At 38.2% G+C, this 15,000-nt stretch overlaps 1 protein-coding gene across 1 annotated transcript in view; it reads left to right on the forward strand.

Annotated features, from left to right (window-relative positions):
• The window catches only part of LOC137643160 (transcriptional regulator ATRX homolog), a 30,730-nt gene that overhangs the window by 10,528 nt on the left and 5,202 nt on the right, over window positions 1-15,000 (forward strand). Inside the window, exon 5 of the mRNA XM_068376012.1 lies at window positions 10,476-10,736. Coding sequence (XP_068232113.1) covers window positions 10,476-10,736 — 261 coding nt within the window. The remainder of the gene's footprint in view (window positions 1-10,475; window positions 10,737-15,000) is intronic.

Raw genomic sequence — 15,000 nt, forward strand, 5'->3', positions numbered from 1 at the left:
TTCAAACTTTTTGTTTTCCTTTTTTTTTTTACTGGAGTATTCCAAATGTCTCTTTTCACTGGAAAAGGTAAAACGTGTTTTATCACTGGAATATTACAAATTTTTTTTCTCTCTGGATTATTGCAGACATTTCCTGTCAGTGGAATATTCCAAACGTTTCCTGTCACTTGAACATTCAATTCAATGTTTGCAAAATTGTGTAAATCAATTTTGCGTTGGTTTCTTTTTATCTTTGTTTTATGATATCAACTTTTGATGTGAAGGTTAATGACAACAGGAGCCTTTAGGTGTACTTTAATAAGAGAAGGTAATGCATCCAAATCTGGCAATAGTTAATTGACCTTTTATCTCTGCACTAAAATAACGAAATTTGCTATAGGGTGTCATGGGAAATGTTAAAAGGGAAGCTTGGATTTAACTGAAAGGAATGCTTCTGGAATAACATCACTCAACTGATACAAAATATTAGAATACACCATAATTAAGGAAAATTTTATCAGTGAAGATTAAGGTGATCAATTGATTGATATGGAAAAATAACTTACAGAATACAAGAAAAACAATAAATTTCAAAAACAAAATGAATATAAGTTACATAATCTAAGGGAAATGTAAAAATTATATGACTATCTACGGGTTAAAAAAAAAAAAAGATAATTCAATCGCCTTTTCACAAAAATTTTATAAATACGTAAACAGGAAAATTTATAAAAAAAAACTTAATCTTTCATATAAAACATGACTATCAATGATGTGCGTCTTCCTGTTTTTCATCAGATTCATTGTTGCTTAATAAGATAAAATCATTTGAATTGAGATTGATTAATTCCGAATAGCTGAAAGGTACTGAGAGAGCAAAGAATAATTGAAAACATTAAGATTAGAATATACGCCATAAATTGACACGGAAAAGGCAAATGTTTGAAAGGGACTTTTGTTAATCCATAAAATAGGAACTTACCGAAAGGAATTTGGTGTCAGACTGGCAAATTCGTTAAAAACAACCCTTCCCATGACACGAGGTCATTTTGAAATTGTGGACAGATAACACTGAAGCATCAGCATCATAGCAAGGACGATCCAAATTGAATCTTGTTTCCATAATACGCTCTGGTGGTTCGGACGCTTATATCCAAGTGGTAGGAGATATCATCTGCAGCTGAATAGTATCGAATACCTTGCATTGACCGCAGACTGCAGAGTATGCGAATATAAGCTTACATCTTCAGAATGATTACACGATATCAGGATGGGATGAACTATTGCGCGTTTATGGGAGGCAAATGGAGGAGTCCCATTTGAGTAAATACAACATTTACAGTTCTAGGTGAACAGTGCTGGTCTATACTTCATATAAGATACCATGACTCTCAGACACATTATTATTATCATTATTATTATCATTATTATTATTATTATTATTATTATTATTATTATTATTATTATTATTAATACTAGATAGGTGCAACTCGGTACGGGTATTATGTTTGGAACGTGTAGTTTCCCTCGTTGAATGTCGCTCACTATCCCGCTAATTACCTTTTTTATTTTGTTTATTTCTTTAAGAACTAGTAGTCACTTGAACTACAAAAATTTTGATGGGAATTTTTTTTTAATAAAACACATATAATGAAGTAAACTATTCATATAAATCAATGTATATATATATATATATATATATATATATATATATATATATATATATATATATATATATTCATTACTGCTATAAGCATGCCCTTGCTGTCCCTTTTGTTCTTCAGTGACGATTTTTAGCTAAAAAAATCATTTAGGAGCCACAAATTACTCCTAGAATTTTACACATATGCAGATGATTTTCACAGAGTATAATGGGTGCTATGTGAACTACATCCATACCAATTTTCGTATTGATACTTTTCATAGAAAAGTCACAGTACCCATTTCTATATCCATGAGAGGCTGATTTCGAAGGCGCCATAAATTACTCGTAGAATGCCTCGCATATCTAAAACAAATTTAGAGGGATTTATAGGATGGATATTTCTTTTGTCCATACATGTTTTCATTTTGATATCTGCCATAGGAAAGCCACAGCAAACTTCTTCGTTTTTTCGGAATGGTTTAATGGTTATTTTTGGAGGTGAAGTAAATTGTTCCTGGAATAATTCACATATCCAAGTGAAAATTTCAGAGATTGATGGGAAACACTTCACAAAGTGTGGGTGCAATTAGGACGGCGAATCGACTTCACCTGGGGACGAAAGTGATTGACCGAGAAACCGACTGACGGCGAAACGTCTATAACCCCAAACAAACACATATAACAATCTACATATCCTGGGCTTTTATATCTAAAAATTTAATTTCACGTATATACTTCTTGCTTCATTTAACGAGGTCCACACTAGGCTTCTTAATACACCCCAACGTCTTGCATAGGGGCTATGATAACATACGGCATATTAAAAAACTACATTAAAGGTTTAAAGGCCGCTCATGAATGGCAGAGGCAAGGGACAGTGACATTGCCCTAACAAGCAAGACAATACCCAATGATCAGCGTCCAAGCCCTCTCTCTACCCAAGTTAGGACCAAGGAGTGCCAGGCAATGGCTGCTGATGATTCACTAGATAGACCTATAGACTCCCAGACTCCCAACCTTCCCTCACAAGGATGGCGAGGTTGCAGCGACCAAAGGAACTAACGAGCTTGAGTAGTACTCGAACCCTTGTCTAACTATTTACTGCAGAATTAGATGAACACTTCTAGTTTGTCAGTTTTCATCATATTTTTTAATTGCAACAGATTATAGCCGTCGGATTCAAGCGGGGATATTTCATAATGGGGCCCAGAAGTCAGCTGAGTGAGAAGAAATTCTTACTTTGATATAAAAAACCTGATATCTGTTTAAGGGAAAAACACACAAGACTCCAAGGGTGGGAATTTCACTATTTTACGGAGCAAATCCAATAATTAAGATCTGAATAACCCAAAGTCAGTTCTAGTGAGAGAGAGAGAGAGAGAGAGAGAGAGAGAGAGAGAGAGAGAGAGAGAGAGAGAGAGAGAGAGAGAGAGATCTTTGTCCCCAAACCAATACTAAAGTCCCATTAGATCTTCAAGATTATTCAGTTAAAGACTCACCTGTCATTAGTGCAGCTCTGAAGTGTTGTTAACGTACTCTATTGTGGTCAAACGTTTCAGCACTGGAACTTCCAGTTTATTCTGAAATAAAGGTAAATGAATTAGGATTCTTATATTTTCAGCCAAACTATATTCAGTCTTTGAATATAAAACACTATTATTATTATTATTATTATTATTATTATTATTATTATTATTATTATTATTATTATTATTATTACGAGCTGAGCTACAACACTAGATGGAAAAGCAGGATGCTACAAGCCCAAGGGCTCCTACAGGGCAAACTAGCCCATTGATGAAAGGAATTAAACTATAAATGAGAAGCAATGAATAAGAAAAATAAACTTACGTTAACACCAATGACAACGTTAAATAAATAAATATGTCCTGTGTAAACTATGAAGAGTGACTCGCTTAAGAAATGTACTGGTTTTACATAATCTAAGTTTGCTTTGCAAGTGACAATTATTCCTTTACACTTACTCCAAGTAATTGCGATACATTCTAAGGATACAATGTCTGACCTAAGTTTATCTTTTTAAATGATTAGAAGAGGATTGATTGTTTTTAAAGGTTTAAAGGCCGCTCATGAATGACAGTGGCAAGGGGCACTGACATTGTCCTATCGAGCAGGACAATGCCCCAGAGATTGACCATATACACATGTAATCAAAGCCCAAGCCCCCTTTCCGCCCAATGGCTGCTAATGACTCAGCAGATAGACCTATAGGCTCTTCCAAAAAAACCCATCCTTAGCTCATAAGGATGATGAGATTGCAGCGACCTGAAAGACCCAAGGAACCAAACTATTGTTTTTAGTATATAATTGTAAACGACCTGGATTTTCATACACTCAAATATGAACCAAGTTTGAAGTCTCTGTGACAACGATGTCCAAACTTATGGATATTTTACTTGACATTTGACCTTGACCTTAGAGCTTGACCTTCCAAAATTTAATCATTTCCAGTTTTTTACATAACAGTTAATCCCTGCAAGTTTCATTACTATACGATTAAAATTGTGTCCAGGAAGCTGTTCACAAACAAACAAACACACTAACACAAGCGCGCACACAACGGAAAACATAGCCTCCTTCCAATTTCGTTGGCAGAGGTAATGGCGCAGTAAGACGCCGAATACATAAGTGCGTATTAAGTAGGACAAACTGATCTTGAAAAGTTCGTAGAGAGAGAGAGAGAGAGAGAGAGAGAGAGAGAGAGAGAGAGAGAGAGAGAGAGTGGGAGTGGGAGTGGGATTGTGAGTGGGAGTGGGAGGGAGAGAGAGTGAGTGGTAGTGGGAGGGAGAGAGAGTGAGTGGTAGTGGGAGTGAGAGAGAGTGGGAGTTGGTGTGGAAGTGAGTAGAGTAAGTGGGAGTGGGAGTGGGATAGGGAGTGGGACTGAGGGTGGGTGGGAGAGAGAGAGAGAGAGAGAGAGAGAGAGAGAGAGAGAGAGTGGGAGTGGGAGTGGGAGAGAGAGAGAGAGAGAGAGAGAGAGAGAGAGAGAGAGAGAGAGAGAGAGAGTTCAAATCTGAAATTCCTACTCACTCTGCATAGAAGACACACGTGATCAGCGTATTGCTTGTTTGTTAAATCCACATCATCGAAGCACTTGAGCACTTTATACAACCAAATATAAATATCTCCACTTACGGAGATAGAGTCATGAAGGAAATGAAACCTATGACTAGAACGAGCACTCGGTAGAGCGCATACCTCCGCCAACACCACATCACAAGATAGGCGATTGAATTACGCGCATTTTGACTCCAGTTTCATGCCGTCGGGAAAATAACAAAACGCGTATATACTTCAAATTACTATATATATATATATATATATATATATATATATATATATATATATATATATATATATATATATATATAATTGTCAGAGCCACCCATACTAGGCTGGTTTGCTTTGAGGGATTAGACAAAAACCTCCCACCATCACCAAAATGATTTATCCAGAAAAATTGGACAAAACCGTTTTGGTCAAATTACCCGAGTGACACTAACTAAAAGTGTCACTATACCATAGTTATAAACGGTACACGGTAGGCTACTGTAAACCGTGAAATTCACATAATTTAACTCGGGGAAAAAAGAATTTAACTTCCATATATTAACCAAAAACATTTTTATTTTATTCAAATGAATTTGATCAGCGATGGTTTATGATAATATTTCCGAGAAAAAATAGTTTTAATTAAGTTTATGGATTTGAGAGAGAGAGAGAGAGAGAGAGAGAGAGAGAGAGAGAGAGAGAGAGAGAGAGAGAGAGAGAGAGAGAGAGTCATTACAAAAGCAATGTATGAATCTCAAATGCTGAGAAAGTAATTCATTTGGTCAATGAATACTTGTCTCGTATGCCTGTCCTAAGGGTGAGTTGGGTGAGTTGAGTGAGTGAGTTGAGTAAGTGGGTGAGTTGAGTAGAGTTGGGTGAGTTGAGTAGAGTTAGGTAAGTGGGTGAGTGGGTAAGTTGAGTGTGTGGGTGAGTTGGGAGAGAGGGTGAGAGGGTGAGTGGGTGAGTTGAGTGAGTTGGGGGGAGTGGTGAGTTGGGTGAGTTGAGCAAGCGGGTAAGTGGGTGAGTTGAGTAAGTGGGCGAGTGGGTTGAGTTGAGTAAGGGAGTGAGTGGGTAAGTTGAGTGAGTTGAGTGATTGAGTGAGTTGAGTGATTGAGAGAGTTGGGGAGTGGTGAGTTGGGTGAGTTGGGCGAGCGGGTGAGTGGGTGAGTTGAGTTGAGTTGAGGCGGGTGAGTGGGTGAGTTGAGTAAGTGGTGAGCGGGTAAGTTGAGTGAGTGGGTGAGTTGAGTAAGTGGGTGAGCGGATAAGTTGAGTGAGTGGGTGAGTTGAGTAAGTGGGTGAGTGGGTGAGTTGAGTAAGTGGGTGAGTGGGTGAGTTGAGTGAGTGAGTGAGGTGGGTGAGTTGAGTGAGTGAGTGAGGTGAGTGAGTTGGGTGAATTGTGTGAGTTGAGTGAGTGGTGGAGTTGGCTGAATGGGTGAGTGAGTGAGTTGAGTGAGTGAGTTGAGTGAGTGGTGAGTTGAGTGTGAATTGAGTGAGTTGGGTGAGTGGGTGAGTTGAGTGAGTGGTGAGTTGGGTGTGAATTGAGTGAGTTGTGTGAGTGGGTGAGTTGAGTGAGTTGGCTGAGTGGGTGAGATGGGCGAGTAGTGAGTTGGGTGAATTGAGTGAGTTGGGCGAGCAGGTGAGTTGGGAGAGCAGGTGAGTTGGTCGAGCAGGTGAGTTGGGTGATTGGGTGAGTAGGGTGAATTGAGTGAGTGGGTGAGTTGGGTAATTGGGTGAGTAGGGTGAATTGAGTGAGTGGGTGAGTTGGGTGAGTTGGTGATTTGGGTGAGTGAGTTGAATGAGTTGAGTGAGTTGGGTGAGTTGAGTGAGTTGGGTGACCGGGTGAGTTGGGTGAGTTAAGTGAGTGGGTGAGTTGGGTAAGTTGACTGAGTGATTGAGTGGAGAGAGAGAGAGGGAGAGAGATTCTGGTGTCAAATCTAAAATTCCTGCTCAGTTTGCATAAAAGATTTGCCTATTAGATTACCAAATCAAATCGAAACACAATTGCTATAAAATCATCATAAGGAAACAATTGCTATAAAATCATCATAAGGTTTGTGGACAATGAAGTCCCGCCCATTAAAGTCAGGCGAGAACAGAAATTCTCCGAACAGTTAGAGTTAGACGAACGTGTTCGACGACCAAATGCTCCATTCACACGTTCGAACATCACTTCAAACAGGTCTGTCGAACCGCGGTCCACCGGCCTTTGGGCATTTAGGCGTATCCCACAGCGTATTTCATGTTAATGGTTAAATCCACATCATAGAAGCACTTAGGGCACTTTCTACAACGAAATATAAATATCTCCACTTACGGAGATAAAGTCATGAAGGAAATAAAATCAATAACTAGAACGAGTGCTCGGTAGAGCGCATACCTTCGCCAACGCCACATCACAAGCTAGGCAATTGAATTACGCACATTTTGACACTAGTTTCACGCAAATCGGTTAAAAATTGACCACGATATAACAAAAAGACCTTTTTATACCTTCTGGTTACCTTAACCTTTGACACCAATCACTCCCAAAATCTAATCAAATCGTCCTTGAATCATGGCCAATCAGTTAACCAAATTTCACGAGATTCAGTCATGTAGTTTTAGGGATATGCGAATCACAAAAAAAAGAAAAAAAAAATTATATATATATATATATATATATATATATATATATATATATATATATATATATATATATATATATATATATATATATATATATATATAAAGTAATAAATTTCTGACTCAAACCTTCTACAGTTCACAACCGGACAACTCTTGTCAGTCATATTTGTGTCCAGCAAAACTGGACAAAACCGTTTTCGCTAACTTGCCCGAGTGATAGCAACTAAAGGGTCACGATACGCAAGTCAGAACAGTTCATTATACGCCAATGTAGCCTACATCGTGGAAGCGTAAATTGCCGTCGGGAAAATGACAAAACGTACATATACTACAAATTAACAAATATTCAGAATAAAAAGACAAATTTCCGATTTTTTTAACATTCTATATCTTACGTGAAAAGCTTTGTAAAATATTTCTCAATACAAATATATTATCAATACAGTATTTTCTATAATAACCAATCTAAATAATTAAAATACAATCTAAATACAATAATATTAAGGGTAACGAAATACCTAGATGTATAAGTGGGGCCGTGGTTAACACTTAACTTAAAGACCAACACAATTGTTAACGGAGACGGAGACCTTTCATACAATCTATAAATAGTTGTATAGATTCTAAAGCGTATGTTTAACGTGTTAGTATGCATACAGTGTATGTATAAATATAGTCCAAATTATAAGATTTACGAAGCCTACTTGAATGAGAAATTAGGCTAATGTATATATTTACACTAGATAGTTACGCCATTTGGTTTGTACTATTTCAAACGTCACCTTCTATACGTAAAAAAAAAAAAAAAAAAAAAAAAATTCTGCCCAATATGGCCGGACAATTCCTTGGTGCTTATCTATATTAAAAGTACCATGTTGATCCCTTTCTCTTAATTGCCAACTACTTATTAGTGGTATTAACACTGCACTTTTGTTTCACGATCCTAAATTAAAGCAATATGAAAAACATTGTCTTCGGTAGCTCGGAATATTCACAAAATTCGAAAAGGATTTTTTTTTTCACGGTGTAATGACCGACCAAAACCTTACAAGACATCCTCGCCTACCTGTCTTTGCTTCGTCGAAAATGATTAATACTATGTTACCAGTCAATAACCTTGACTATAATCGAACCTCTAACGTTATTAAATAAAAAACATCGCCCTAATATAGAGAAAAATGGTAAATACATCATATTTTTCAACACTATCTCACCTTGACCACCGTACGTCTTCAGCTCCAGAACCACAGTGACTGTTTCAAAAGTAGGAATGGGTGCTTTGGCCAACCAGAGACCTACACTTTGCCACGTTTTTCTTTTGTCGTTTCTTATTGGCTTAAAGCTTCGTAATCTGCCAAGAGGCTTTGGAAGCGATTATCCAATTGGCTGATGGGATTGGCACTAATTTTCAGAAATTTTCTTAACTATAATTTATTCCGTTAATGTCTACAACTAATAAAATTGTATAATAAAAATGTAAATTTATAAATCAACTACTGGTAAAAATCAATACTTTCATAAATAATGAATGTGGTTAAGAACAAAATATATTATTAGATAGGAATTTGAAAAAACGCATCCGTAACCCAAACCAAGTTACGCGCATATATAAATATGCAAAAACGCAAAAGCGTATTATACGCTGTACATTTCTTGGATGACAAGATAAGAGATGAAGCTTATAGCATCCAGCTTTTCCAACTAGGGTTGTAGTTTAGCTAATAATAATAATAATAATAATAATAATAATAATAATAATAATTGTCAGGGGTACCCCTACTCGGTTGGTTTGCTGTGAGCGATCAGACAAAAATCCACACTGGCCAACGTGGTGATGAAAACTGGCCAAACCCCAGACATGAATAAAGACATGTCTGAGGCTTTTGTCCTCCAGTGGACTAGAAACAGCTGTTTCTTGTACAGTGCAGGACAAAGGCCTCAGACATGCCCTTATTCATTTTGGGGTTTGACTAGCATTCATCACCACGCTGACCAGAGTGGATTTGTGATGGTAGGAGATTTTCGTCTCATAGCTCACAGCAAACCTACCTAGTATCGGTAACCCTTACTAGTACAGCTCTGTTGATCATGGCGATACACAAACCCTTTCACCACGTTAGGGTATTCCAACTTTCAGAAAGAATGAATATATATATATATATATATATATATATATATATATATATATATATATATATATATATATATATATATATATATAAAGTTAGAGGAGCTTGACAGCAAACCGGAAGGACTCTCAAGTAATGCCTACAGTGCATTGCGTGAGGTGCACTGAATGCACTATTCTCCATGAAGTAAAAGGGATATTGGAACTAAGTAAAAATAATAATAAATATCGTTTATATCAAAATAAATTTCAAAAATTTAAATGATGTTAGATCAAGTTATTATCATTTTGATAAATTCTCAAAATACGAGTGAATGAAATCTATAAAAATAACAACAACAATAATAATAAATGTACCTGATTCTAGTCCACTGCAGGACAAAGGCCTCAGACATGTCGTTATTCCTTTATTCATATCTAGGGTTTGGCCATTTTCATCACCTCACTGGCCACTGCGGATTGGTGATGGTGGGAACTTTAATCTGATTGAACACAGCAAACCAACCTAGTATGGGTGGCCTTGGCTAGTACACCCTTTCTTAGTGGGGATACCTTGACATGGTGAAAGGGTTTATATATATATATATATATATATATATATATATATATATATATATATATATATATATATATATATATATATATATATTAACCTTTTTAATCAATTTCCATTGAGAGATTAACTTTATTACATTATATTTTGCTCACAATTCTTCAAAGATTAATTATTATCAATATTATTATGAAATGAACACAATTTTACCTGAAGTTATTTAGCAATTCCTTAATTATGAGTCTTGTCCAAAGAATCACCATACCGCGCGCGCACAAGCACGCATACACACACACACACACACACACACATATATATATATAAATATATATATGTATATATATATATATATATATATATATATATATATATGTGTGTGTGTGTGTGTGTGTGTGTGTGTGTGTGTGGAAGATGAAATCGATTTTCTGCTGAAGAAAAGGTCCAGGATGAACTGGAAGATGAAATCGATCTTTCAGTGGAAGAACAGCTAAATGAGGCGGGTCTTTCTCAAAGAGGAGAAGAAGAGGATGTAGAGGAAGAGAAGGAGGAGAAGGAGGAAGAAAAAGTCCTTACTCTTGAAGAACATCGGTCTGAAGAAGATTCAAAGGCAGAGAGAAGTGATAAAAAGCTCTCAAAGAAAAAGAGAAGAAAAAGAAGGCACTCAAAGGAAGAGAACAGTAATGGTGAAGTGTCTAAGGAAGAGAGAAGTAATGGTGAAGTGTCTAAGGAAGAACGAAGTAATGGTGAAGTGTCTAAGGAAGAACGAAGTAATGGTGAAGTGTCTAAGGAAGAGACCAGTAATGGTGAAGTCAATAAGGAAGAGATGAATAACAGAGAGCTATCAAAGAAAGAGAAGAATAATAAAAAGCTCGCAAGGAGAGAGAGGAAGAAAAGAGAGCTCTCAAAAGCAGAAAGAAGAAATAGAAATCTCTCAAAGGAGCGGGGCAGCAATGAAGAGCTCTCAGAGGAAGAGGAGAGATTTGGTTCTGAGGACATCCTGGAGGATAACGTGCCTGTTCATAATTACTACAGTGTGTTGTACGGTGAAGAGGACATGGACAGAAGTCCCTTTTAGATGTCTTCCAAAAAATTAAAGAAAATAAAAATAAAAAAACAAAAAACAAAAAAAATATGAAAAATCACAAAAACTAAAAAAAATAAATAAAAATGAAAAAAGAAATAAAAAAAATATATGAAATGGTGGAAAAATCTAAAAAAAAATAATACAAAAGGGAAAATTAAGTAAAAAAAAAAAAAATTTGTGAAAAGCCAGTATAAGTTCACTATTTGGAATGGAAATAAAATTCAGTCTTATGAGGAGAATGAGATCCAGTTGTGTTTTGTGAGGAAAGGAGACCTGAGGAGGATCTTTAGATGAGGAAGGTGTTTGGAATAACTGCCCACCTCAATGGATTTGTGGCTAAACACCTCAGCTTAAATAGTGCTTGGAATAACTGAAAAGGGTGGCTCTGCAGAGGGAAGGAACCTAGCTGATTCTAGTAGGCTATGCTATGTACCTTGATGGGGTGTACAGTACCTTTGTCAAGTGTACAAATGGTCGGACATCTAGATCTATTCTTTCGGATACTAACCTTTGGGTGGTTCTGAGGGAATAATCTAGAAGACCGGCTTTGCAGAGGGATGAAGCTGGGATTCTTCTAGTATGCAGTCTTATCCTTATAGGTTGGCCCAAGATAGTTCAGCTGGGGAAGAAAGTTGCATCTCTAGTGAGGTGCTCATCCAATGGCTGCTGATGGAGGATTGGGAGAAGAGACAGTTATGGTCCTGGGGATGCTAGGCTTAATTGCCTGCCCTGGAGAAGCTTGACTTAATTGTCTGGCTTCATGCTGCTTGGATTAAAGGTTTGGCTTAATTGCCTGCCCTAGAGAAGCTTGACTTAATTGTCTGGCTTCATGCTGCTTGGATTAAAGGTTTGGCTTAATTGCCTGCCCTAGAGAAGCTTGACTTAATTGTCTGGCTTCATGCTGCTTGAATTAAAGGCTTGTCCTAATTGCCTGGCCTAAAAAAGCTTGGCTTAATTGTCTGGCTTCATGCTTTTTGGATTGAAGGCTCGGCTTAATTGCCTGGTCTAGAGAAGCTTGGCTTAATTGTCTAGCTTCATGCTGCTTGGATTAAAGGATTGGCTTAATTGCCTGGTCTAGAGAAGCTTGGCTTAATTGTCTAGCTTCATACTTTTTGGAATAAAGGCTTGGCTTAATTGCCTAGTCTAGAGAAGCTTGGCTTAATTGTCTGGCTTCCTGCTGCTTGGATTAAAGGTTTGGCTTAATTGCCTGGCCTAGAGAAGCTTGGCTTAATTGTCTAGCTTCATGCTGCTTGGATTAAAGGCTTGGATTAATTGCCTGGTCTAGAGAAGCTTGGCGTAATTGTCTAGCTTCATGCTGCTTGGATTGAAGGCTTGGCTTAATTGCCTGGTCTAGAGAAGCTTGGCTTAATTGTCTGGCTTAATGCTGCTTGGATTAAAGGCTTGGCTTGATTGCCTGGCTCAAAAAAGCTTGGCTTAATTGTCTGGCTTCATGCTTTTTGGATTGAAGGCTTGGCTTAATTGCCTGGTCTAGAGAAGCTTGGCGTAATTGTCTAGCTTCATGCTGCTTGGATTAAAGGCTTGGCTTAATTGCCTGGTCTAGAGAAGCTTGGCGTAATTGTCTAGCTTCATGCTGCTTGGATTGAAGGCTTGGCTTAATTGCCTGGTCTAGAGAAGCTTGGCTTAATTGTCTGGCTTAATGCTGCTTGGATTAAAGGCTTGCCTTGATTGCCTGGCTCAAAAAAGCTTGGCTTAATTGTCTGGCTTCATGCTTTTTGGATTGAAGGCTTGGCTTAATTGCCTGGCCTAAAAAAGCTTGGCTTAATTGCCTGGATTCGTGCTATTTGGATTTAAGGCTTGGCTTAATTTCGTGGCCTAAAGAAGCTTGGCTTAATTGTCTGGCTTCATGCTTTTTGGATTAAAGGCTTGGATTAATTGCCTGGCTCAAAAAAGCTTGGCTTAATTGTCTGGCTTCATGCTTTTTGGATTGAAGGCTTGGCTTAATTGCCTGGCCTAAAGAAGCTTAGCTTAATTGTCTGGTTTCATTATACTTGGATTAAAGGCTTGGCTTAATTGCCTGGCCTAAAAGAAGCTTGGCTTAATTGTCTGGCTTCATGATACTTGGATTAAAGGCTTGGCTTAATTGCCTGGCCTAAAAGAAGCTTGGCTTAATTGTCTGGCTTCATGCTGCTTGGATTAAAGGCTTGGCTTAATTGCGTGGCCTAGAGAAGCTTGACTTGATTGTCTGGCTTCATGCTGCTTGGATTAAAAGTTCGGCTTAATTGCCTGGCCTAAAAAAGCTTGGCTTAATTGCCTGGCTTCATGCTGCTTAGATTAAAGGCTTGGCTTAATTGCCTGGCATAAAAGAAGCTTGGCTTAATTGCCTGGCATAAAAGAAGCTTGGCTTAATTGCCTGGCATAAAAGAAGCTTGGCTTAATTGCCTGGCATAAAAGAAGCTTGGCTTAATTGTCTGGCTTCATGATACTTGGATTAAAGGCTTGGCTTAATTGCCTGGCCTAAAAGAAGCTTGGCTTAATTGTGTGGCTTCATGATACTTAGATTAAAGGCTTGGCTTAATTGCCTGGCCTAAAAGAAGCTTGGCTTAATTGTCTGGCGTCATGATACTTGGATTAAAGGCTTGGCTTAATTGCCTGGCCTAAAAGAAGCTTGGCTTAATTGTCTGGCTTCATGCTGCTTGGATTAAAGGCTTGACTTAATTGCCTGGCCTAGAGAAGCTTGACTTGATTGTCTGGCTTCATGCTGCTTGGATTAAAGGTTCGGCTTAATTGCCTGGCTTCATGCTGCTTAGATTAAAGGCTTGGCTTAATTGCCTTGCCTAAAAGAAGCTCGGCTTAATTGTCTGGCTTCATGATACTTGGATTGAAGGCTTGGCTTAATTGCCTGGCCTAAAAGAAGCTTGGCTTAATTGTCTGGCTTCATGATACTTGGATTAAAGGCTTGGCTTATTTGCCTGGCCTAAAAGAAGCTTGGCTTAATTGTCTGGCTTCATGATACTTGGAATAAAGGCTTGGCTTAATTACCTGGCCTATAAGAAGCTTGGCTTAATTGTCTGGCTTCATGATACTTGGATTAAAGGCTTGGCTTAATTGCCTGGCCTAGAGAAGCTTGACCTGATTGTCTGGCTTCATGTTGCTTGGATTGAAGGTTTGGCTTACTTGCCTGGCCTAAAGAAGCTTGGCTTAATTGTCTGGCTTCATGCTGGTTGGATTAAAGGCTTGGCTTAATTGCCTGGCCTAGAGAAGCTTGGCTTAATTGCCTGGCCTAAAGAAGCTTGGCTTAATTGCCTGGCTTCATGCTGCTTGGATTAAAGGTTTGGCTTAATTGCCTGGCCTAGAGAAGCTAGGCTTAATTTTCTGGCTTCATGATGCTTGGATTAAAGGCTTGGCTTAACTGCCTGGCCTAGAGAAGCTTGGCTTAATTGTCTGGCTTCATGCTGCTTAGATTAAAGGCTTGGCTTAATTGCGTGGCCTAGAGAAGCTTGGTTTAATTGTCTGGCTTCATGCTGCTTGGATTAAAGGCTTGGCTTAATTGCCTGGCCTAGAGAAGCTTGGCTTAACTGTCTGGCTTCATGATGCTTGGAATAAAGGCTTGGCTTAATTGCCTGGCCTAGAGAAGCTTGGCTTAATTGCCTGGCCTAGAGAAGCTTGGCTTAATTGTCTGGCTTCATGCTGCTTGGATTAAAGGCTTGGCTTAATTGCCTGGCCTAAAGAAGCTTGGCTTAATTGTCTGGCTTCATGCTGCTTGGATTAAAGGCTTGACTTAATTGCCTAGCCTAGAGAAGCATGGCTTAATTGTCTGGCTTCATGCTGCTTGGATTAAAGGTTTGGCTTAATTGCCTGGCCTATAGAAGCTTGGCTTAATTGTCTGGCTTCATGCTGCAAGGATTAAAGACTTGGCTTAATTGCCTGGCCTAAAGAAGCTTGGCTTAAGTCTTTGG

This window comes from Palaemon carinicauda, chromosome 6, assembly GCF_036898095.1.
Source record: "Palaemon carinicauda isolate YSFRI2023 chromosome 6, ASM3689809v2, whole genome shotgun sequence".
Classification (NCBI taxonomy): Eukaryota; Metazoa; Arthropoda; class Malacostraca; order Decapoda; family Palaemonidae; genus Palaemon; species Palaemon carinicauda.